At 44.0% G+C, this 26,849-nt stretch overlaps 1 protein-coding gene across 1 annotated transcript in view; it reads left to right on the top strand.

Moving 5' to 3' along the window:
* The first annotated feature begins 1,479 nt into the window (after positions 1–1,479).
* The window catches only part of LOC109879587 (tumor necrosis factor receptor superfamily member 16), a 44,305-nt gene continuing 18,935 nt past the window's right edge, over positions 1,480–26,849 (top strand). Inside the window, exons 1-3 of the mRNA XM_031834834.1 lie at positions 1,480–1,917; positions 7,869–8,031; positions 17,336–17,698. Of these exons, the coding sequence (XP_031690694.1) occupies positions 1,879–1,917; positions 7,869–8,031; positions 17,336–17,698 (565 nt within the window). The 5' untranslated portion in view covers positions 1,480–1,878. The remainder of the gene's footprint in view (positions 1,918–7,868; positions 8,032–17,335; positions 17,699–26,849) is intronic.

The following is a 26,849-nucleotide window of genomic DNA, read 5'->3' as shown; positions in this document are numbered from 1 at the left end:
TTGTGTAAGAGACTGTGGTGTATCATTATATTGTGTAAGAGACTGTGGTGTATCATTATATTGTGCAAGAGGCTGTGGTGTATCATTATATTGTGTAAGAGACTGTGGTGTATCATTATATTGTGCAAGAGGCTGTGGTGTATCATTATATTGTGTAAGAGACTGTGGTGTATCATTATATTGTGTAAGAGACTGTGGTATATCATTATATTGTGCAAGAGGCTGTGGTGTATCATTATATTGTGTAAGAGGCTGTGGTGTATCGTTATTGTGTACACATCCCATGTTACACATCCCACCAAGTCGGTTAACCCTATTATCGCGATGTATAGGGTGTTTGCCTTTCACGCCGGAGACCAGGATTCGCTTGCCTGTTCTGTTCGCTACGTTGGTGTCAAGTCGGATGGTGGCCGTTAGGCCATCGAAAGGCACAGAGATACTTGTGAAGGGGTTTGAAAGAAAGTCGAAGTGCCTACTGGTTCGAAAGGGGCAGTATTGCGGTCCTCGCTATATGACCCACTGTACAATTCCTACCAAGTGGGTTAACCCTATTGGCGCAATGCGTAGGGTGTTTGCCTTTCACGCCTGGATTTGCTTCCCACTTTTGTTCGCTACATATACTGTATATATATTTTTTGGGGGGTGCGGGTGGTAAATATTGCAGGCTATAGGCCTAGGTACCTTACTACGTGACCATGTAGAAAACGCAAGAATCAAGCTGTGTCTAGAATGATGATGTGCTTGACACCAGACCCTGAAGAAGGCACAGTGATGCCAAAACGTTTGTGGGTTACCCAATACATTACTGGGAGCTTGTATATGGAGTATGCCACTCTCTTTTTGTTGTTGTATAGTTTGCTCGCCATTGGTCAGCACCTCTACCAACTTTTGGGGTGTGCACCAGCTCATGAAATTCATTCATTAATATACAGTTGATGCAATAATACAGACCACATAAATGAGAAATTATCAATAAAACTGCATGTGAAAAACGCATCTACCCAGTAGATTTCAAGTAGATTTCCGGTATGCTTTTTTTGGCAAACAACATGCGATGCAACGCTTTGGAGGGAAAGCGAGAGAGCGCGCTAGAGAGAAAGAGAGGGACAGAGAGAGAGAGATACAGATGAAGTGTCAGAAAAGTGACTCCAGTTGACCCTTGTCTCTTGTCTATGTAAACCAGGGTCCCCCAACTCGCGACCCGAGTGACGAATTTGTACCGCAGGTGTTTTTTGTGTGTTTTTTTGTTGCATTTTCATTGTTGGACAAAAAACAATGTAAATCAGCTCCAAGTTATTTTAATTTGGAATATCTGTTCCCAAGTATGTCCATGCATAATATAGAGACGCATTACCATATACAAAATGCAAGCAAGGTTTGGAATTATTATGTTTTAGTCAAATATTATATCTGTTTGGGCTTAATGCGGTCTACAAAGTATTTGTCATTATGTTCTTGTCCCCCAACCATCTACTCAAGAAAAGAATGACGCGCGTCTGAATCTAGTTGATGATCCCAGGTGTAGATCGTGCAAGTCGACTACTGCAGAAGTCACAGCGTAAATCGGGAAGGAGTGGACGTGCCTCTCTTCAGTTCGTGCACGACTCTTGCCTCCGCAGTACACTGCTGGATAGCGCTCAGTACAGTCAGTCTGCGCCCGGACGCTTCACGCACGCACCAGTGACCTGCCAATGCGACGCATCTTACTCTCAAAAGGTCTCGAACGCTACACCGCAGCGAAGAGCATGGGGAATTCACTGCGGACTCATTGATAAAGAATTGCCACTGGAATTAAAATGAACAATTCGTCCTGTATGTTCCTTTACAGTATCCATTTAGTATAGTCTATTTGTTTATGACACTGTAGGAAACCGAAGCATGGCGGGTACCTTATCATTGGTGATGTTGTTTGGAGTGGTGAGTAGTAGCATGATTTATAACTCTGATTTCATAAAGATATATTTCATTTTGATTGAATAGGTAGCATGGGAGACACGTGTTCATTGTTTGCATTTTATTACTTTGCGTTATAACACTGTAGTTGTATTGGTCTGGAGACCCCTGCACTGTCCCTCGTATTTCTCCATCTAATGCTGGCAAATTAGTCACGATACTATTCTGAGGAGCTGCTGGAGGGAAGGTGTTTATCCCCCCCCCCCCCCCCCATCTCATAATATACCCGAATGTGTGTTTTATAATAACAGTTATAGTTCTCCATGCTTCATCTGAATCCTTTATAGAACAACCATCCTGAATGGTTTTCATAGGCAGGTGCCATAGCCCAAGGTTCCTTTTACAATGTAGGTTTTCATAGCAGGTCCATCCATTTAAAACTGTGGTAAGATCACATCGGACTGAAATGAAAGGCTTGCTCAGTCATCGGTAAATATGCATACTCAGTGTTGGGGAAGCTACTCAGAAAATATAGTTTACCAAGCTACCAATTACTTCACACTGGAAGAAGTTAAGCCTCACCAAAGCTCCCCTTAAGACAAATATATATATTGACTTAAGTAAAGTTACTTTGAAAAAGTAGTTCACTACATCCAAACTTGTTCTGAAAAAACATCAATATGTGCACCTGAAATACCATAGATAACAAATTGCAATTGAGGTCATATATTAAGAGAATGTGTAATTTAGCATAAGAAACAAAAAACTGACGTTTCAAGTGAGAATTAGGCAGGTCTAATGCTGAAAAATTGAAAATGATTGCCTACTTCACCATATACCCAGTTTAACTTCTTCCAGTGTGAAGTAATTGGTAGCTTGGTAAAATATATTTTCAGAGTAGCTTCCCCAACACTGAGTATGCATATATGAAACAGATCTGTGCCATTTACTGATGACTGATCAAACCCTTAATATTTCAGTCCGTACGTGATCTAATAACAGTTTTTATGCATGAATCTGTTATGAAATCCTAAAATACCCATATTTTCTCTTTTTATGGAAGTAGGCTTCTGTTGAAGTGGAGGTAGTGACCTATCTGAAGTTCAGAAAGTTTTGAGGAATTCATGACATGAGTGTGGACTTTCGATAGTTGGGTGATGATAATGATAATGGTGATGGGGATGATTACAAATGGTTTGCTATTATTTGGTGAGTGGCTGTCATAGGCTAATCCTCCTGATATTTCAAGACCTGCTGGTCTAATAAGGCTTGTTCAATCACTCACCATCTGAACAGCCCTCTACATTACTCAGGAGCAGTCTGTTTTGACAGCTTCTTTACAACATTGTGGTAGTATAGACCATGTTTGTAGAATAAGATTCAGAAATAGTCTCTAATTGACTATGAAATCAGGGAGAGTGCAAGGCAGGCTGGGATCTCAAGGCTGGGGATGTGACCTGGTGTGTGTATGTGTGTGTGTGTGTGTGTGTGTGTGTGTGTGTGTGTGTGTGTGTGTGTGTGTGTGTGTGTGTGTGTGTGTGTGTGTGTGTGTGTGTGTGTGTGTGTGTGTGTGTGTGTGTGTGTGTGTGTGAGGGCATTGCCTTATTCTACACATTTGAGTTAAAGACTTAAAGCCAATTTATGCTTGATCCAGCAATGTGGTCGGAGGCTCCGTATGGATGGTGTGATGCAATTGTGGAGTCTATGTAGGGGAGACACACAGAGACAAAAATTAGCTCCGTACCGCGTCGCTATGCGCGTCTCAAATTTTGTGACAATGCGGAGGGCTCCGTATAGCTCCTCATTGACATGATTGGTTGATGATAGGTACAGTTGATGTCGGAAGTTTACATACACCTTAGCCAAATACATTTAAACTCAGTTTTCCACAATTCCTGACATTTAATCCTAGTAAAAATTCCCTGTCTTAGGTCAGTTAGGATCAACACTTTATTTTAAGAATGTGACATGTGACATTCCCAGTGGGTCAGAAGTTTTAATACACTCAATTAGTATTTGGTAGCATTGCCTTTAAATTTATTAACTTGGGTCAAATGTTTTGGGTAGTCTTCCACAAGCTTCCCACAATAAGTTGGGTGAATTTTGGCCCATTCCTCCTGACAGAGCAGGTGTAACTGAGTCAGGTTTGTTGGCCTCCTTGCCCACACACACTTTTTCAGTTCTGCCCACAAATGTTCTATAGGATTGAGGTTAGGGCTTTGTGATGGCCACTCCAATACCTTGACTTTGTTGTCCTTAAGCCATTTTGCCACAACTTTGGAAGCATGCTTGGGGTCATTGTCCATTTGGAAGACCCATTTGCGACCAAGCTTTAACTTCCTGACTGATGTCTTGAGATGTTGCTTCAATATATCCACATAATTTTCCTCCCTCATGAAGCCATCTATTTTGTGAAGTGTACCAGTCCCTCCTGCAGCAAAGCACCCCCACAATATGATGCTGCCACCCCAGTGCTTCACGGTTGGGATGGTGTTCTTCGGCTTGCAAGCCTCCCCTTTTTCCTCCAAACATAACAATGGTTATTATAGCCAAACTGTTATATTTTTGTTTCATCAGACCAGAGGACATTTCTCCAAAAAGTACAATCTTTGTCCCCATGTGCAGTTGCAAACCATAGTCTGGCTTTTTTATGGCGGTTTTGGAGCAGTGCCTTCTTCCTTGCTGAGCTGCCTTTCAGGTTATGTCAATATATGTCAAAATATATCACTAGCCACTTTAAACAATGCTACCTAATATAATGTTTACATACCCTACATTATTCATCTCATATGTATACGTATATACTGTACTCTATATCATCTACTGCATCCTTATGTAATACATGTATCACTAGCCACTTTAACTATGCCACTTTGTTTACATACTCATCTCATATGTATATACTGTACTCGATACCATCTACTGTATCTTGCCTATGCTGCTCTGTACCATCACTCATTCATATATCTTTATGTACATATTCTTTATCCCCTTACACTGTGTATAAGACAGTAGTTTTTTTTGGAATTGTTAGTTAGATTACTTGTTGGTTATTACTGCATTGTCGGAACTAGAAGCACAAGCATTTCGCTACACTCGCATTAACATCTGCTAACCATCTGTATGTGACAAATAAAATTGGATTTGATTTGATTTGATATAGGACTCGTTTTACTGTGGATATAGATAATTTTGGACCTGTTTCCTCCAGCATCTTCACAAGGTCCTTTGCTGTTGTTCTGGAATTGATTTGCACTTTTCTCACCAAAGTACGTTCATCTCTAGGAGACAGAACGCATCTCCTTCCTGAGCGATATGATGGCTGCGTGGTCCCATGGTGTTTATACTTGCCTACTATTGTTTGTACAGATGAACGTGGTACCTTCAGGCGTTTGGAAATTGCTCCCAAGGATGAACCAGACTTGTGGAGGTCTACAATAGTTTTTCTGAGGTCTTGGCTGATTTCTTTTGATTTTCCCACGATGTCAAGCAAAGAGACACAGAGTTTGAAGGTATACCTTGAAATATATCCACAGGTACACCTCCAATTGACTCAAATGATGTAAATAAGCCTATCAGAAGCTTCTAAAGCCATGACATCATTTTAGGAATATTCCAAGCTGTTTAAAGGCACAGTCAACTTAGTGTACAGTATGTAAACTTCTGACCCACTGGAATTGTGATACAGTGAATTATAAGTGAAATAATCTGTCTGTCAACAATTGTTGGAAAAATTACGTGTGTCATGCACAAAGTAGAAGTCCTAACCCACTTGACAAAACTATAGTTTGTTAACAAGAAATTTGTGGAGTGGTTGAAAACGAGTTTTAATGACTCCAATATGAGTGCATGTAAACTTCCGACTTCATCTGTAGGTCAAGAGGTCCTGTATAAACACAAACTCATTTCCTTGACAACTTCCTTCGCAACAGTTCTGCGCTGCTCCGCTAAGCTCAAGAAGTATGAATACCCTGACTTCTGCAGAGGCCATATCACCCTAAATGCTGCACGGCCAATGCAGATGTCAGATTGACCATGCAGCACCATTTCAGTCACTCAGATCATGTTGAGAGTAGCAGGCTCCTTATCGGAGGTGAACCTGGTAAATTGCCAGTTTATAAACTTGGGGGTTTGGGCGGCATTCCAAGTTCACCGACCTGGTGATTATAGTGTAAGACCATATTCAAATAAAAACAGAGGTTTTGAGCCAAGGTTTGCATAAATTAGTAAGGATAAGAAAATATGCTTATGTGTGGTTTAACAATGCTTTGGGCAATTCTCCAACAGAGGGGGACATGCCAAGAGTAGAGGGGTCACAGGCGCAACTTTCACTGGGGACAGTGAGACGGACGGACAAATGCAATCTGAAATTGCATTTTTGTCCTCCTCGGTTTTATCGTTGGATTGTGGTACAAAACGAGGCAACGGTGTGCTTTAGGACCATGCAGATCGATCCAAGCGGTCGGGTAGACTGTTTGGAGTGTTTATCTGACTGGATAAAAATTAAATAAAAAAGTTATGTCCCCCCACTTCTAAAACCAAAGTTTCGCCCTTAAGAGGGTTTGAGATTATGTGGGGGATATCACTGGGGGGGGGGGGGGGGGGGGGCACGCACGCACACACACACACACAGACACGCACGCACACACAGAGAAGATAGAGAGAGGGAAGAGAGAGAGGGAGAAATGTACAGAACGGATGAGAGTCGATCGACAGAGAGAGAGAGCTGTGCTGGCGGCTGCTCTCAGTGCATCTGTTTCTGAATGAAAGCAGGGGCTGAGGGAGGGGGAGAGAGGGAGACAGTTAAATAGAGAAAGAAGGCATTTCAGTGAGAGAGAGACCAGCAGTTTTTCTTAGTAAAATATGAGGCATTAAACATTAAAGCATTTCAGTCTAATGGTTTTGATGATTATGACTTCAGAATGTGCTTCACATGATTGTTTCCTTATTTAAATGTATTGTATGTATGAAAACATGCTTTAGTCTTGTGCCTGTGAAGCTGTTTGGCATTTATATCAGAGTGAGAGAGAGGAAGTGACAGAGAAGGGAGAGTGGAGAGAGGCAGTGAGAAAAAGACTGGAAATAAAGAGACAGAGAGAAGATTGTGTGTAGCAGGAAGCAGCATGTGTGTATGCCTTTGCGTGCGTGTGTGAATTTATAGTTTTAAGTTGCGCAATATGAAGACTTGTTATGCAAATTCCAGAGAGGAATCTGTCTTTTACCACACCTAGCAATTAGAGAGAAAAACAAGGTCGTTAACTCTCCCAGGCCCTCCATCAACAGTACGGAGTCTGACCAATAGCCCCGTAGACAGCTCCGTTGCAGTATGCTCCAGCCAGCAGTTTTCAACTAACATTTGCACTACAAGCGAATAAATAAGGAGGAGAGTAACCCCTATGGGGAAGAAAACAAAAATCAAGTATTAGAAAAACAAAGGTAGATCTTCTCCTTATAAATGAATGGGTTCAGGAGTCTTTGTAAACACCCTGCAGACTGACAGCTTCAGTGTGAAGGGCAGTGGGCTGGTCATGGATGATCAGAACAGGAATTCTGGGGGGAAGTGTGTGTGTGTGCACGAGTGTGTGCACGAGTGTGTGCATGCATGGGTGTGTGTGTGTATGTATGGGGAGGATATATTGAAGTGCTAACATGCAACATGAGGTTGTGCATTAGGCACATATGTTTATAGGTGTTACTTGGACCAGTCATGGGTGAGCACCTTGAGGCTTGCCTTTATGTGCCTTTAAAGGCTCTCTGAGGATGGGACAATGTACTGCTCTGTAGAAGAATTTGTCTCTGATTTAGATGTAGACAAAATTATTTATTGCGAATCATGATACGAGGTTAGATTAGGAACATGATTGTAATACGCATCTGGCTGTCATTTTTGCCTTCAAAACGTTCCCCTCTATGAGCCAGTATTATGGGTGACCTCTGCTTTAACACCCTTCTGTCTGTTCCTCTGTCTGTGGCAGGTTGGGGTGTTGGTGGCTTCTAAGACGGAGCGGGCGGTGCAGGTGCCCTGTGAGTCAGGCCAGTACACCAAGGGTGGAGAGTGCTGCGAGGTGTGCCCACCTGGAGAGGGGGTGGTGAGGAGGTGTGGTGCCAACCAGACTGTCTGCGCCCAGTGCCTAGACAGTGAGTTCATCCTTCAAATGTACAAGTACACATCTATACAGGCATACTGTATTATGCACATGCACACAGGCACGCACACACAGCTATTTTCAGGTGCACAACTAGAGGTTTTCTTCGGGATCAAAAAGGGGCTTATGTGGTGGGCATGGCAGGGGGCACAGTTGGCCCGTCGGCACGTCATCATTTTAGAAGCCCCCATCTTGGCGGGGTAAAGAATGGCTAATGTTGTGTTCTTTTGCTCAAACATAATAACAATATCTATAATGCTAAATGCATTGTTTTTAGAATTTTCAATTCTCCCTGTCTGTCTAGTTTTTATTTTGGGGATTGTTAGTTCTCAATGATTATGTAATCAAAAAATATATAGGTCCATTATCTTTTTTACACACTTTATGTCTGGTTTTAGTCATTTAAGTACACACTGAAAGTGTTTTTATATGCCGAGAATGTATTTAAAAAGTATATATACAGTATATTATAACTTTTTTTTTACACTGTTTGGACTTAGCCACCTCAATGATTTCAATGGCATAAAAATCCCTGAACTATACAATTCACCTTATATGCACTCATTTACACCATCAATGGCAATTTACACATTAATACCCCTTCCGTCTAAAACCATCCAATTAAAACAGAAAAAAGCCTGAACAAAAATGTTACTGTCCAATTTGCACATAACAAAAAAAATCCTTCTGTCCCTGCTTTACTAACAAAGTGTTCTCTAGAAACAGGCAGGGATTCCTATGTTTGATGGCTGTAAGTGGGGCCAAATGTGTTCACTTACAACTCAGGCTGAAACCCATTAGCACTGATTCAGAGGGAGGATAAAACGGGACGGGAGAGGTGCCAATGTTGTGCTACAACGTCCTACAGAGAGGAAGAGCCTTTATGCAAACATACATACGCACTTCATCTTAGGGTTTGTTTCACCATTTTCCCTCTCTTTCTCTTTCACTCTCTTTCTGTTGTTGATGCATAGTAGAAGTTAAAGTGTGGTTCTCATAGGTCACTGCATAGCATAGAAATAGAATCCAGAGAGAGAGAGAGTCAGCTGGATTCTACAGCACTTCTATAAGTCAAAATGTAGTTCTCAAAGGTCACTGCATGGTTGTGGTGGATGAGCAGAATGTCAGAGTGCATTGTGACTCATGACTGGTGTCAGGTCTGCTCTATTGACTGAGTCGTACAAATAGGATCTTCTTTCACAACTGTGACAATTCACAGACAAAGTATTCTTCAGTTGAGGTCCTTTACAAATCCCAGGAATGCCAGTGTCTTCCAACACAATTTGAGCAGGACACAGAACAGACGAGGTCTAAAATTAGATCAATTAAGTAATTTAGTCAGAAGATGGCCTGTGTTGCTGCTTGATATAGTATTACCATAACAAGCTCCTACAGACACAACACTGGCCTGGGATGCCTGTGAACTGCTGCCCAACAATGTGTAAAGACATGGTATGCACATATTATTTAATGTAACCTCCAAACGTTCCTGGAGCTGGGCAGTTTAAGTCTCATCCACAGCAGCTGGTCAGTTGGGGAACAGCCAACCAGACAGTGTACATGGAGAGGTAAAAGAACAACGGGAAGGGAGGGGAAATGGAAATGGAAGAGGAGGTGATGAGGAATGGAGACTAATTCATCATTATTATCAGCAAATTACACAAAGTGATGGATTACAGCAGGAAACTGGAGCCGCTTGGCTTCTCTGCAAAAGCAGCAGAGACATCCTAATATGGACTTGTATTCTAAGGTTTGACTGAACCCTGCCCTCAGAGTCCTTCATTTATAAATTAAAATGTATAAATGCTGTCACTTCTTTTCATGGGAAATAATAAACCACTACTGAGCGCTCCACTCTCATCCCCTACCAGTATTTATGTGACTCATCGGCTGTAACGGGGACAACAACTGGTCTGAGGGAGCATCAGGCACCAAAGAACAAGGTCTGCTCATTCATCTTGCATGGTGCTATATGACTGCATCTTTACACATTTAAACAGACTAATTATACCAGTGCGCCACGCCCATTTCATATCCTACACAGGGATGCAGAAAACAATGTTGTCAATGTTGTCCCATTGCTGCAACTCCTGTACGGACTCAGGGGAGGTGAAGGTCGAGAGCCACGAGTCCTCCGAAACACGACGCCACCAAGCCGCACTGCTTCTTGACACACTTCTCGCTTAACCCGGAAGTCAGCCGCACCTCATGGGTCTCCCGGTCGCAGCCAGCTGCTACACAGCCCGGGATCGAATCCGGATCTGTAGTGACACCTCTAGTACTGCGATGCAGTGCCTTAGACCACTGCGCCACTCGGGAAGCCCTAGAAAACAATTATCGTGAGCCACGATACAGACATGGTATCAATAATGTGGTAAACATTCCACAATTTAGCAGAATTGCATTAGTTTGTGACAATTTGAGTCAATTTACAATTGTTCTCTGCCTGTCCATTTTTGTTTGTCCCAATAAAATCTTATTGTGACCACCTGTGCTTGATGCATCCCTGAAACACTAACAAAATAGGGCCTGAGAGTGTTATAAATGGATGTCAGTGGCTGAAAGCACGGAGCTTAATCCTGAATAACAAAAGCTATATACGTAGATAGAAGCAGTATTTCATAAAGCGCAGGTATTCATATTTTAAAAGGTGAAAAAACATTCAGAGCATCCATTTCCTGTTTCATGGTAAATATGGGTGCATCTTTATTTACCTCTTCTTCCTCTCTGGATACTCTACTTCCTGTCCCGCTAACACCTCCCCTCCTCATTGCCCTATCCTTTCAGGTCTAGACGCCTGTCAACGTCAGCACCGCTAAAATATTTATCAGTCTTTTCCACTTTCTCTCTCTCTCTGCCTGTCATGGGACACAGCACATACAGAGCTGCTTCTCAGTGAAGCATCACAAAGGGGGCTGCAACTGACTGGGGATCAGTGGGGATGGAGAGAGAAAAGGCCAGTCAATGAAGCGTTTAGAAAGTCCTCTGACTGAATGGGGTTCAGTTGGGGATATAGAGAGAGAGAGAGGGAAAGAGAGAGAGAGACAGAGACAGAGAGAGAAGGACATAGAGAGAGGAGAACCACAGCTATCTTAGTCAATGGAGTGTGTAAAAGAGGACTGACTGATCAGTGGGTACTGGGGGGAATGAGGAGGAGAAATTAGTTTGAGAGTCCTCTGTGGCCCTTACAACGGAAACTACTGCATTACTCCACTGACCCCACAACAGCACTAGGTGAGCTAATGAGGGATAACATAACTGTCACCAGATATGACTTCTCTTTTAAACATCCTAATAATAGCATTATAGGAATGTTAATAATACCCTAAACAGATGTTGTAAACCTTGGGGTCGAGCCAAGCAGACCACTGAAGCGTGGCGATAATTACACACTGTTAAATAAATGTTTTAAGCTTTAAAAGACAAATAGAAACCGGCATGTAGGTTTCAGAACGTTTAACGTATAGCCCTGCAGAGAAACAAGAGCCAGTGAAAGGTCAGTATGATATGTTAGCATAGCAGAAAGAGAGAAAAGAGTTAAGGAAGGAAAGCTGTCTGACATTAGTGGGGAAATGGCCATTGGCCACGGTCCCCTAGAAGAACACAGCAGGATAGTGCTGACATTGGAGAAGATGAAAGGATGGACACAGGAGAAATTGAAGGATGTCCAGACCTGCATTATTAATGATGCTAATCTAATGGGGACGAAACACTTCGATGTGAGAGGAGGAGCCTTCTCAGGCTGAATTGGCACATTTAAACTACATCCCTCAGCCTTCAATCACTAACTGCTGACAGGATCATACTGCTAGATATCTAGAGGAGGTGGTCAGGGTGAGAGGAACCACGAGGATCATACTGCAAGATATCTAGAGGAGGTGGTCAGGTTGAGAGGAACCATGAGGATCATACTGCTAGATATCTAGAGGAGGTGGTCAGGGTGAGAGGAACCATGAGGATCATACTGCTAGATATCTAGAGGAGGGTGGTCAGGTTGAGAGGAACTATGAGGATCATACTGCTAGATATCTAGAGGAGATGGTCAGGTTGAGAGGAACCACGAGGATCATACTGCTAGATATCTAGAGGAGGGTGGTCAGGTTGAGAGGAACTATGAGGATCATACTGCTAGATATCTAGAGGAGATGGTCAGGTTGAGAGGAACCACGAGGATCATACTGCTAGATATCTAGAGGAGGGTGGTCAGGTTGAGAGGAACCACGAGGATCATACTGCTAGATATCTAGAGGAAGGTGGTCAGGTTGAGAGGAACCACGAGGATCATACTGCAAGATATCTAGAGGAGGTGGTCAGGTTGAGAGGAACCACAAGGATCATACTGCTAGATATCTAGAGGAGGGTGGTCAGGTTGAGAGGAACCATGAGGATCATACTGCTAGATATCTAGAGGAAGGTGGTCAGGTTGAGAGGAACCATGAGGATCATACTGCTAGATATCTAGAGGAGGTGGTCAGGTTGAGAGGAACCATGAGGATCATACTGCTAGATATCTAGAGGAGGGTGGTCAGGTTGAGAGGAACCATGAGGATCATACTGCAAGATATCTAGAGGAGGGTGGTCAGGTTGACAGGAACCATGAGGATCATACTGCTAGATATCTAGAGGAGGTGGTCAGGTTGAGAGGAACCATGAGGATCATACTGCTAGATATCTAGAGGAGGGTGGTCAGGTTGAGAGGAACCATGAGGATCATACTGCTAGATATCTAGAGGAGGTGGTCAGGTTGAGAGGAACCATGAGGATCATACTGCTAGATATCTAGAGGAGGGTGGTCAGGTTGAGAGGAACCATGAGGATCATACTGCTAGATATCTAGAGGAGGGTGGTCAGGTTGAGAGGAACCATGAGGATCATACTGCTAGATATCTAGAGGAGGGTGGTCAGGTTGAGAGGAACCATGAGGATCATACTGCAAGATATCTAGAGGAAGGTGGTCAGGTTGAGAGGAACCATGAGGATCATACTGCTAGATATCTAGAGGAGGTGGTCAGGTTGAGAGGAGCCATGAGGATCATACTGCTAGATATCTAGAGGAGGGTGGTCAGGTTGAGAGGAACCACGAGGATCATACTGCAAGATATCTAGAGGAAGGTGGTCAGGTTGAGAGGAACCATGAGGATCATACTGCTAGATATCTAGAGGAGGTGGTCAGGTTGAGAGGAGCCATGAGGATCATACTGCTAGATATCTAGAGGAGGGTGGTCAGGTTGAGAGGAACCACGAGGATCATACTGCTAGATATCTAGAGGAGGTGGTCAGGTTGAGAGGAACCACGAGGATCATACTGCTTGATTTTTAGAGGAAGGTCGTCAGGTTGAGAGGAACCATGAAGATCATACTGCTAGATATCTAGAGGAGGGTGGTCGGGTTGAGAGGAACCATGATGATCATACTGCTAGATATCTAGAGGAGGTGGTCAGGTTGAGAGGAACCACGAGGATCATACTGCTAGATATCTAGAGGAGGGTGGTCGGGTTGAGAGGAACCACGATGATCATACTGCTAGATATCTAGAGGAGGTGGTCAGGTTGAGAGCATGGTAACTGATTTACTGAGAGACAGTGTGGTTCGGAACATCATCCTTCACACACACTCTCTCTCTCTCTCTCTCTCTCTCTCTCTCTCTCTCTCTCTCTCTCTCTCTCTCTCTCTCTCTCTCTCTCTCTCACATGTGCATGGTTCTGGAGCATACAGTCACGTTTAGACATGTTTATATACAATGATCGCATAGGGGTTTATGCATGCAAGCTAAAATTAGGTAGAGGCCTGTTGCACTGCGGGATAATTGGGGAGGTTGAGGAAAGGTTGTACCGTCAAGCCTGACTGAAAAGAAAACAAAGGCTCTGAGTCCTACTTCAAATCATTATTTACCCTAAGGTCAGTTATTTATCCACCAGATCGAAGGCCCCACTCACTCAGTCAATGTCAGAGCTGCTCTGCTACCTCTAGCCAGAGCCATATAAAGAGACCAGACCATCATCTGAACCACTCACTGCCAAATGCCTGCTGAGAGAAATGTAGGAGAACAATAACACTGGACCTGGGCTACCACCTGTCAGTGGAGGGAGCTCGACCTCAGGTCTCTCCATTGCCCTGTCACATGTTCCCTGATTGTTATGAAACATATGAATGTATATTTACTATTTGATCGTCTTTTTGATGGTCTGTAACATGTTGTCATGTTTGGAAATTGGACCATCGTCAATGTTTTTCACTGTGTTACCTCAAATGGTTGGAGTTGGAAGCTCAGAGGAAATAACATCCTGTTCTCACGGTATGAGCCTGTTTTATCCAATCCTGTTCTCACGGTATGAGCCTGTTTTATCCAATCCTGTTCTCACAGTATGAGCCTGTTTTATCCAATCCTGTTCTCACAGTATGAGCCTGTTTTATCCAATCCTGTTCTCACGGTATGAGCCTGTTTTATCCAATCCTGTTCTCACAGTATGAGCCTGTTTTATCCAATACTGTTCTCACAGTATGAGCCTGTTTTATCCAATCCTGTTCTCACAGTATGAGCCTGTTTTATCCAATCCTGTTCTCACGGTATGAGCCTGTTTTATCCAATCCTGTTCTATTTATCCTCCACTAATGTTTCAATGCCGTTACCTCTCACATTCTCTGTTTCCAGTGTGTTTAAAGTAAGGGAGAGGACACCCTGTGTTGTCAGGTAGTAAGCTGTGCTGCTGTTTACAAGGTGTTAGAGATATTAGGCTCAGCCTGTGCTAGTGTTTACATGCTGGAGGAGCTTACAAGGCAAGGCAAGTGCTGGGACATTGCTGCAGGGCTTTTCACACCAGCAATACGCTCTCTCTCTCTTACTGAACACAACAACAACTGCCATCCAACACTTCTCACTGCTCGTCCTGACACAGACACACACAGACATGTACACACAGACACACACAGACATGTGCACACAGACACACACAGACATGTGCACACACACACACACACACACACACACACACACACACACACACACACACACACACACACACACACACACACACACACACACACACACACACACACACACACACACACACACACACACACACACACACACACACACACACACATACACACGGTTCCTCCACGCAGATGTAGACACACAAAAACATGCATCACTTGTTGCTTCTAATAGCAAGGGAAGCCTCTAAAGCTCTACATTGCAGAAGATGCCTCCTCTCTCCTGTTCCCCATTTAGAAGAGCATCACACAGGAGTACAGAGGGATTTGGGGAACCCTATACCTGGTGGGGATCCCGCTGTTCTGTTATTCAAACCAGCCTGCCCCTCCTCTCCACCGTTTCCTCCTCTCCTCTCTTATCCTCTCCTCTCCTCATCTCTTCCCTCTCCTCCCTCTCATCCTCCCTCTCCTCCTCTCCTCTCTTATCCTCTCCTTTCCTTATCTCTTCCCTCTCCTCCCTCTCCTCCTCTCCCCTCCTCTCCCGCCAAACGTCACTCTCATCTCCTACAGCCACAAAAATAACAGACTATATGAATAATTCAGCAGGGTTCCAATTATATCTGACAAAAAAAATCTATAAGAACATGCAATATTAATGGATGACTTTGTACCTCTAAGAACTCTCAGCATGAGAATAACCCAGTTTGGGGTCAACACCTTCATGGCTCAACTTCTAACACCAACATTCCTGAAGAGCACATTCTACTAATGGAACTTCATAAAGACAACTACAACTGGCTCAGCAAATAGTCATAAACATTGCTTAGCTACAAGATAAAACACAAAACATGTGTGTGCCAGTTGTCATTTATAAAAAGTGAACTTGGCTTGAGAATGTGCTTTCCTCCACGCACATTTTCTGTTGGTTGTAGTATTGTATTGCAAGCAGGCAAGTAAGTATGTTGTGCAAATGGGGGATATGAGGACACGCTTATTCATAAAAACATAATAACAAGATGCAACCATTTGCTGTTAGTGAGAAGAACGAAAATCAATTTGTTTTATTTTTGGAATTGAAATCAAAACATTGTTGACAAGTCCACAACAATTGGCCACTGTTTTCTCTGTCTGAAAGTGTCAGTCCTTTACAGCCAGATACAGCATAAATGACTGTCCTTTACAGCCAGATACAGCATAAATTACTGTCCTTTACAGCCAGATACAGCATAAATGACTGTCCTTTACAGCCAGATACAGCATAAATGACTGTCCTTTACAGCCAGATACAGCATAAATGACTGTCCTTTACAGCCAGATACAGCATAAATGACTGTCCTTTACAGCCAGATACAGCATAAATGATTGTCCTTTACAGCCAGGTACAGCATAAATTATTGTCATTTACAGCCAGATACAGCATTAATTACTGCCCTTTACAGCCAGATACAGCATTAATTACTGCCCTTTACAGCCAGATACAGCATAAATTACTGCCCTTTACAGCCAGATACAGGATAAATTACTGAAAAAGATGAATACATTTTTCCTACACAGTAAATATACCGGTAGCTTGTGTAAAAGACTTGACAGTATGGGTTTAGGCTACAGTATTGCTGTGCGATAGGAGTGCGACATCTCAGAGACCCAAGGCAGGAGATACTGAAGAAACACAATAATATATTGATAAACAAAACAATTAGTCTTTTGGAAAGAAGTGTGGGCTGTTGCATTTTAATTAAAACATTTTTGAATATACAATCAATGAAGTGTTTTGGAGGGTGTTATAGTCAGGTGAATGGAGGGCGTTTTCCTGGCAGAGTTATAATGCTTGTTCACACACGCACAGTTTCATGACAAGTCTGATTTACAATGGGAAACATGTGTATGGCGTGCGCTACGTTTATACATCTCAATATTGTTAGACGTATGTATTCTTTTCAGAAATAGCTTGAAACATACTTTAAAATGATGAAGAGTGGCCAAGCATCAAATTGCCAGTGATCATTTGTGCCAAACCCAGCTTGATTAACTTTGAATACAGGTCATCTCATCGTCTGTTCAGAGCAGTAGAGAGCTATATCATTACAGTACAGTCGGTACAGTCCACACAGAGATCAATCTAGTAATGAGCGCGGCGGGCTTCAGACTCCTTCCTTAACAAGAGCACCTTTCATGTCTCAGAACACAAATCATCCAGAGCCCACTGGATCACTGTGTCCCCCTCTCGATGAACACAGCAGCAGTAAACATGATTCATGTCATTAGACTGACTGTCTCTCTCTCTCCTCCCTCCATCCCCCTCTCCCCTCTGTCTCATCCTCCCCTCATTGTTCTCTATCCCCCTCTTCTTTCTTCTCCTCCAGGTGAGACCTACTCAGAGACCTACAGCCACACAGACACCTGTATCCCCTGCACCATGTGTACAGGTCTGATGCGCATGCAGACGCCCTGCACTGACTCCAATAATGCCATCTGCGTGTGTGACTACAACTACTACCTGAATGAGGTGTCTGGGCGCTGTGAGCCCTGCACGGTGTGCCCGGCGGGCCAGGGCGTGTTGGCACACTGCGAGCACAACCACGACACGGTGTGTGAGGAGTGTATAGACGACACCTACTCTGACCGGGACAGCTCCCTGGACCCCTGCCTGCCCTGCACCATATGTGATGAGGGCATCGAGGTGGAGCTGAGCGCCTGCACCCCCGTCAGCGACTCCTTTTGCCATAGTAAGAGAACCAACGCACACTCACAGCAACATACACACACACAACCTGCACACTAGCCAGTAGCAGTAACGTCTGGGAACTTATGGTAACCTTTGCCCTCCTGTCCTATCAGGGTCGTATAGTAAAGGCCTGTATGTCTCTATCACAATGTTTTCTTTCTCATGTGAATTTAGGAGGTCAACAGGGGTGACTTCCACATGTGTCTGTTCTACAGTCAGGGTCAGAGGGCCATGCAGGCCAAATTGTCAGACTGCAGAAAAAACAGAACAGCGGTCACAGAGGTCAAGAAGTGGTGGAGTGTCAACACAGAGACAGTGCATAATCTCCAAACGCTCTAACTAGAGGCCAGGTATTCCCTCTGCAGGCACGGTGAACACAGATGCACTACAGGGCAGGCTGCAGCACTGGAGCACATACCCAGGAAGCTGTCAATCCAGTAGGGTGGATGTGGCATGAAATCAGCCATGTCAGTGAATAATAAGCCCAGCCTCTGGGAGGTCCACTGCTGCTGCAATATATGGACCTCCCTGCTTTGGTAACAGACTGGGTTATGTTTATATTCATGTGTTGGCTCCACAGGCTGGGTTAGATTTATGGGACCTGGGTTGGCTCCACAGGCTGGGTTAGATATATGGGACCTGGGTTGGCTCCACAGGCTGGGTTAGGTTTATGGGACCTGGGGTGGCTCCACAGGCTGGGTTAGGTCTATGGGACCTGGGTTGGCTCCACAGGCTGGGTTAGGTCTATGGGACCTGGGTTGGCTCCACAGGCTGGGTTAGGTCTATGGGACCTGGGTTGGCTCCACAGGCTGGGTTAGGTCTATGGGACCTGGGTTGGCTCCACAGGCTGGGTTAGGTCTATGGGACCTGGGTTGGCTCCACAGGCTGGGTTAGGTCTATGGGACCTGGGTTGGCTCCACAGGCTGGGTTAGGTTTATGGGACCTGGGTTGGCTCCACAGGCTGGGTTAGGTTTATGGGACCTGGGTTGGCTCCACAGGCTGGGTTAGGTTTATTGGACCTGGGTTGGCTCCACAGGCTGGGTTAGGTCTATGGGACCTGGGTTGGCTCCACAGGCTGGGTTAGGTCTATGGGACCTGGGTTGGCTCCACAGGCTGGGTTAGGTCTATGGGACCTGGGTTGGCTCCACAGGCTGGGTTAGGTCTATGGGACCTGGGTTGGCTCCACAGGCTGGGTTAGGTCTATGGGACCTGGGTTGGCTCCACAGGCTGGGTTAGGTCTATGGGACCTGGGTTGGCTCCACAGGCTGGGTTAGGTTTATAGTAATGTGTTGGCTCCACAGGCTGGGTTAGGTCTATGGGACCAGCAGGTTTGAGTTCCAGTAAATATACTGTATGAAGGAAATTATCAAATGTATAACAGAAGTCCTTAACGCCACCTCCAGATGACCTTTGGTACAGTAGGACTAGAAAGTTCCAAGGTTTTGTAAAGGTGATCAAAACAAGGCTTGATATTGGTTTTGGATCATGGACATTCATTTTGGGTTTTGGAAAAAATATTTCCGTAATGGTTTTGGATATTCGGTTCGGAAGTTGGAACTTGGACACTTACTAGGATTAGTTACTTTTTGGATGGGCGACTTGGGTGAGGTTTGTGTGCTGGGCTTGGATGCTGCCTGGGCCAGAAATGCCACGTTGCAAATGCAAGTGGGATATCCGTGGACACCTGCTGCACTGTGCTGGAGATGCTTGTCAGGCAGATGGGGGTCATAAATCGCTCTTCTTTTAATGTTCTGTCATCTCTTGGCCGCGGCTGGCAGTTCTCAGTTAGTTGTGAAACAGATTGAGAAAAGATAAATCCAGAAAGATCAGGAGAGGAAGAACCACTCTCTCACCCACACATAGGCTATGTCCAAATTGGCACTCTATTCCCTATATAGTGAATTGCTTTTAACCAGAGCCTGTAGCATGTCCTGGTCAAAAGTAGTACACTACATAGTGAGTACCGTGTCATTTAGGAGGCAAACTGACAGCTGTTTCTGGGTTCTCAAAAAGGCAGAAACACCTGCTTCTGATCAGCCAGGGACATCTCTGTTCAGAGAGAGGGAGATTAAAATGAGAGAAGAGAGAAAGAGTTAGAGAGACAGATAGACAGAAATAGATCGAAAGAGAGAGAGAGAGACAGAGAGAGAGTAGAAGGTAGTGAGGAAAAAAGAGGACACATGTCCCAGCACCATAATCACATGAACATGTCCAGAACCTTCCCAATTCATAATCACATGAGCATGTCCAGAACCTTCCCAATTCATAATCACATGAGCATGTCCAGAACCTTCCCAATTCATAATCACATGAGCATGTCCAGAACCTTCCCAATTCATAATCACATGAGCATGTCCAGAACCTTCCCAATTCATAATCACATGAACCAGTCCAGAACCTTCCCAATTCATAATCACATGAGCATGTCCAGAACCTTCTCAATTCATAATCACATGAGCATGTCCAGAACCTTCCCAATTCATAATCACATGAGCATGTCCAGAACCTTCCCAATTCATAATCACATGAACCAATCCAGAACCTTCCCAATTCATAATCACATGAACAAGTCCAGAACCTTCCCAATTCATAATCACATGAGCATGTCCAGAACCTTCCCAATTCATAATCACATGAGCATGTCCAGAACCTTCCCAATTCATAATCACATGAGCATGTCCAGAACCTTCCCAATTCATAATCACATGAAACAATCCAGAAACTTCCCAATTCATAATCACATGAGCATGTCCAGAACCTTCCCATTTATAATCACATGAGCATGTCCAGAACCTTCCCATTTATAATCACATGAGCATGTCCAGAACCTTCTCAATTCATAATCACATGAGCATGTCCAGAACCTTCCCAATTCATAATCACATGAACCAATCCAGAACCTTCTCAATTCATAATCACATGAACATGTCCAGAACCTTCCCAATTCATAATCACATGAACAAGTCCAGAAACTTCCCAATTCATAATCACATGAGCATGTCCAGAACCTTCCCAATTCCTAATCACATGAACCAATCCAGAACCTTCTCAATTAATAATCACATGAGCATGTCCAGAACCTTCCCAATTCATAATCACATGAACCAGTCCAGAACCTTCCCAATTCATAATCACATGAACATGTCCAGAACCTTCCCAATTCCTAATCACATGAGCATGTCCAGAACCTTCCCAATTCATAATCACATGAACCAATCCAGAACCTTCTCAATTCATAATCACATGAACATGTCCAGAACCTTCCCAATTCATAATCACATGAACAAGTCCAGAAACTTCCCAATTCATAATCACATGAGCATGTCCAGAACCTTCCCAATTCATAATCACATGAGCATGTCCAGAACCTTCCCAATTCATAATCACATGAGCATGTCCAGAACCTTCCCAATTCATAATCACATGAACCAGTCCAGAACCTTCCCAATTCATAATCACATGAGCATGTCCAGAACCTTCTCAATTCATAATCACATGAGCATGTCCAGAACCTTCCCAATTCATAATCACATGAGCATGTCCAGAACCTTCCCAATTCATAATCACATGAACCAATCCAGAACCTTCCCAATTCATAATCACATGAACAAGTCCAGAACCTTCCCAATTCATAATCACATGAGCATGTCCAGAACCTTCCCAATTCATAATCACATGAGCATGTCCAGAACCTTCCCAATTCATAATCACATGAGCATGTCCAGAACCTTCCCAATTCATAATCACATGAAACAATCCAGAAACTTCCCAATTCATAATCACATGAGCATGTCCAGAACCTTCCCATTTATAATCACATGAGCATGTCCAGAACCTTCCCATTTATAATCACATGAGCATGTCCAGAACCTTCTCAATTCATAATCACATGAGCATGTCCAGAACCTTCCCAATTCATAATCACATGAACCAATCCAGAACCTTCTCAATTCATAATCACATGAACATGTCCAGAACCTTCCCAATTCATAATCACATGAACAAGTCCAGAAACTTCCCAATTCATAATCACATGAGCATGTCCAGAACCTTCCCAATTCCTAATCACATGAACCAATCCAGAACCTTCTCAATTAATAATCACATGAGCATGTCCAGAACCTTCCCAATTCATAATCACATGAACCAGTCCAGAACCTTCCCAATTCATAATCACATGAACATGTCCAGAACCTTCCCAATTCCTAATCACATGAGCATGTCCAGAACCTTCCCAATTCATAATCACATGAGCATGTCCAGAACCTTCCCAATTCATAATCACATGAACCAGTCCAGAACCTTCCCAATTCATAATCACATGAGCATGTCCAGAACCTTCCCAATTCATAATCACATGAACTAGTCCAGACATGAAATAAGAAATTGTGTCCTCTCTTCCCTTCTCTGTTTTCCTCACTACCTTCTTCTCTCTCTCTCTCAATTCAATTCAATTCAAGGACTTTATTGACATGGGAAACATATGTTAACATTGCTAAAGCAAGTGAAGTAGATAATAAACAAAAGTGAAATAAACAATAAAAATGTACAGTCAACATTACACTCACAGAAGTTTCAAAAGAATAAAGACATTTCAAATGTCATATTATTTCTATATACAGTGTTCTTTCGCTTTCTCTCTCTAAATGTGAGAATTGGGAATATCACTTATATCACTCATAAGTTGTGTGAGAGTCAGAGTCATATGGACTGCAGAAATTCAGTCAAACCGCACCATGTGTGCCTCATACAGTGAGTGAACATCTATGTCAGGCCTTCTATTATGAGTGATGTACAGTAGGGTACAATGCAGCCTTGTGCTGTACCATATAGAGGACCACCAGCAGTGGAGATAAAGACAGCACACAACCAGAGCGCCTCTCACCTCTGACCTCGGGGCTCTGTCTTCTTCTCTGTGACCCTGTGTTGTGTTCCGCTGGCCACGGACAGGACTAGGGACAGTGCTAGGGACAGTAGTGGCAGTATGGGGTGGCTCTGGGTGACCTTGCCCTGTGTGGTGTGTCAGGGGGACTCTGGCATGTGAAAGGAGCCACAGTCATGCACCCATAAGGTCACACGGAAACATGTGGACGCCATCAAACCATTGCCATGACTGTTCTGTTCCCAAGACGGTGGTCTATGAGGACAAATTTGGTGCTCACCAGATTAGTAGCAACAGTGCATGAGGACAAAAACATGTACAAAACAAGCAGTGGTGACAAAACATTTGAGAACATTTACAGCATGCTGGTTTTAACAGCATGTCTCTGTTATTTCTAGATCAGTTAAATCTACAGCAAGAGGGGAGAAATGGTCTACAATGCTGGCCATGTCAATATTTAAAATGTTGACATTTCTGAAGTGATATTTGGTTGTAAAGGCTAGCATGAGTGACAAGAAGTAGCTAGCCACAATGACCCATGGCATATAGGATATACCCTTAGACTCTTGGAACATTCATTGGGGCATCTCTCTTCATCGGCAAACTATCACGTTTAGGCAAGACGCAGATGCAGACTGTGTCGAAGCATTCTGTTGGTTTTTCGATAAAGAGCAAATACCTACGCATGTGAAGCTTGGTTATGTAGGAAGCTTTCGTCCCCAAACCACTGCAGTGTAAGAATATTAAAGGATTTGGCCACGTTTCAAATGTGTGCAGACGTTTCAAGTGTGTGCAGATGTTTCAAGTGTGTGCAGATGTTTCAAGTGTGTGCAGATGTTTCAAGTGTGTGCAGATGTTTCAAGTGTGTGCAGACGTTTCAAGTGTGTGCAGATGTTTCAAGTGTGTGCAGACATTTCAAGTGTGTGCAGACATTTCAAGTGTGTGCAGACATTTCAAGTGTGTGCAGACATTTCAAGTGTGTGCAGACGTTTCAAGTGTGTGCAGACATTTCAAGTGTGTGCAGACGTTTCAAGTGTGTGCAGACATTTCAAGTGTGTGCAGACATTTCAAGTGTGTGCAGACGTTTCAAGTGTGTGCAGACATTTCAAGTGTGTGCAGACGAACAGAGTATTCTGAAGAATGGTGTGTAGAAAGATGATGGTGTTGCAATTGTGGTGGGGATCATGATCCTGAGTTCCTGGAGTGCCCTGTGAAGGTGAAGAAGGTGGCAAAAGTTAGAGCTGTCAATCAAATCTCCTATGCAGAGGCGATTAAAAGAATTGAGAAAACAAGTAAAATCACATTTTATTGGCCACATACACATGGTTAGCAGATGTTAATGCAAGTGTAGTGAAACGCTTGTGCTTCTAGTTCCAACTATGCAGTAAAATCTAACAAATCCACAACAACTACCTAATACACACAAATACACACAAATGTAAAGTGATGAATAAGAATATGTACATATAAATATATGGATGAGCGATGGCAGTGCGGCATAGGCCAGATGCAGTAGATGGTGTAGAATATAGTATATACATATGAGATGAGTAATGTAGGATATGTAAACATTATTAAAGTGGTGTTATGGTGGACAGGCAGTGGCTCGTGAGGCACTGTTGCGCCTTCTTCACCACACTGTCTGTGTGGGTGGACCATTTCAGTTTGTCTGTGATGTGTACGCCGAGGAGCTTAAAACTTTCCAACTTCTTCACGCAGTCCCGTCAATGTGGATAGGGTGGTGTTCCCTCTGGTGTTTCCTGAAGTCCACGATCATCTCCTTTGCTTTTATGAAATTGAGTGAGAGGTTATTTTCCTGACACCACACTCCGATAGCCCTCACCTCCTCCCTGTAGGCTGTCTTGTCATTGTTGGTAATCAGGCCTACCACTGTAGTGTCGTCTGAAAACTTGATGATTGAGTTGGAAGCATGCATGGCCACGCAGTCATGGGTGAGCAGGGAGTACAGGAGAGGGCTGAGAACACACCCTTGTGGGGCCCAAGTGTTGAGGATCAGCGGGGTGGAGATGTTGTTGCCTACCCTCACCACCTGGGGGCGGCCCGTCAGAAAGTCCAGGACCCAGTTGCACAGGGCGGGGTCGAGACCCAGGGTGTTAAATGCTGAGCTGTAGTTAATGAACAGCATTCTTACATAGGTATTCCTCTTGTCCAGATGGGATAGGGCAGTGTGATGGTGATTGCATCAAAGCACTTCATGATGATAGAAGTGAGTGCTACGGGGCGATAGTCATTTAGTTCAGTTACCTTATCTTTCTTGGGAACAGGAACAATTGTGGCCATCTTGAATTCTGTGGGGACAACAGACTGGGATAGGGATTGGTTGAATATGTCCGTAAACAGACCAGCCAGCTGGTCTGCGCATGCTCTGAGGACGCAGCTAGGGATGCCGTCTGGGCCTGCAGCCTTGCGAGGGTTAACACGTTTAAATGTTTTATTCACGTTGGCCACGGAGAAGGAGAGCCCACAGGATTTGGTAGCGGGCCGTGTCAGTGGAACTGTATTGTCCTCAAAGCGAGCAAAGAAGTTGTTTAGTTTGTCTGGGAGCAAGACGTCAGTGTCCGCGACGGAGCTGGTATTCTTTTTGTAATCCATGATTGACTGTAGACCCTGCCACATAGACCCTGTTTGAGCCGTTGAATTGCGACTCTACTTTGTCTCTATACTGACGCATTGCCTGTTTGATTGCCTTGAGGAGGAAATAGCTGCACTGTTTGTATTCGGTCATGTTTCCAGTCGCCTTGCCATGATTAAAAGCGGTGGTTCGCGCTTTCAGTTTTGTGCGAATGCTGCCATTGCTAATAAACTCGCTCACCGAGTCAGCGTATGTTACAATGTTATTGTCTGAGGCTATACGGAACATATCCCAGTCCACGTGATCAAAGCAATCTTGAAGCGTGGAATCCGATTGGTCAGACCAGAATTCTATTGACCTGAGCAGCATAAGGGAAGATATGGTACTGGATACACCACAGCCTGTAGTAAATGTTTTCTGCCAGACAAAAGATACCCTGTGTGTTAAAAGGGTGGAATCTGTTGCATTTATTTCCACAGTAATAAGCTATACAGGACAAGTCTCAAAGAAGTCTAAGAAACTGGACAAACTGACGTAAGGCTTTTACATCTGAAGACTTTCAAGGGGTACTGGCGCCGGAAGACCTACCCTTCCAGGTTCCTCTTGAGTCTGTGTAGGGATCAGATCTGTTTTTATATTTTAACAAAAACGTTTTGATTTACTTTATTTATTTATTTTTGGGTGGTTTGTTTTTTGGGGAATCCTGTTTCCCTCCGGCATAGTAGGTGGCAGGATGCACATTCAATTATGTGTTCAGAAATATACCATAGAACGTGCAATCAACAATCCTCACGACCAAGTGAGTAATCTTGTAGTGTGTGACCCCTGTCTGTGCCACATGGTTTAGTGTGTGACCCCTGTCTGTGCCACATGGTTTAGTGTGTGACCCCTGTCTGTGCCACATGGATTAGTGTGTGACCCCTGTCTGTGCCACATGGTTTAGTGTGTGAACCCTGTCTGTGCCACATGGTTTAGTGTGTGAGCCCTGTCTGTGCCACATGGTTTAGTGTGTGACCCCTGTCTGTGCCACATGGTTTAGTGTGTGACCCCTGTCTGTGCCACATGGTTTAGTGTGTGACCCCTGTCTGTGCCACATGGATTAGTGTGTGAGCCCTGTCTGTGCCACATGGTTTAGTGTGTGAGCCCTGTCTGTGCCACATGGTTTAGTGTGTGAACCCTGTCTGTGCCACATGGTTTAGTGTGTGAGCCCTGTCTGTGCTACATGGTTTAGTGTGTGACCCCTGTCTGTGCCACATGGTTTAGTGTGTGACCCCTGTCTGTGCCACATGGATTAGTGTGTGAGCCCTGTCTGTGCCACATGGTTTAGTGTGTGAGCCCTGTCTGTGCTACATGGTTTAGTGTGTGAGCCCTGTCTGTGCTACATGGTTTAGTGTGTGAGCCCTGTCTGTGCCACATGGTTTAATGTGTGAGCCCTGTCTGTGCCACATGGTTTAGTGTGTGAGCCCTGTCTGTGCTACATGGTTAGTGTGTGAGCCCTGTCTGTGCCACATTGTTTAGTGTGGCACCACTACGTTGGCAAGACAACAAAATACTACAGGAAAGACGGTTGTTTAGTGTGAGTGTAACGGCTGTCGTGGGTTGAAGAAGTTGAGGACCAAGGTGCAGCGTGGGACGTGTTCATTTTTATTTATGAATTGAACACTGAATGAAAAAACA

Source organism: Oncorhynchus kisutch, linkage group LG10 (assembly GCF_002021735.2).
Source record: "Oncorhynchus kisutch isolate 150728-3 linkage group LG10, Okis_V2, whole genome shotgun sequence".
Classification (NCBI taxonomy): Eukaryota; Metazoa; Chordata; class Actinopteri; order Salmoniformes; family Salmonidae; genus Oncorhynchus; species Oncorhynchus kisutch.
The sequence above is the reverse complement of the archived record's forward strand: the minus strand, read 5'-3'. Positions and strand labels throughout refer to the sequence as shown.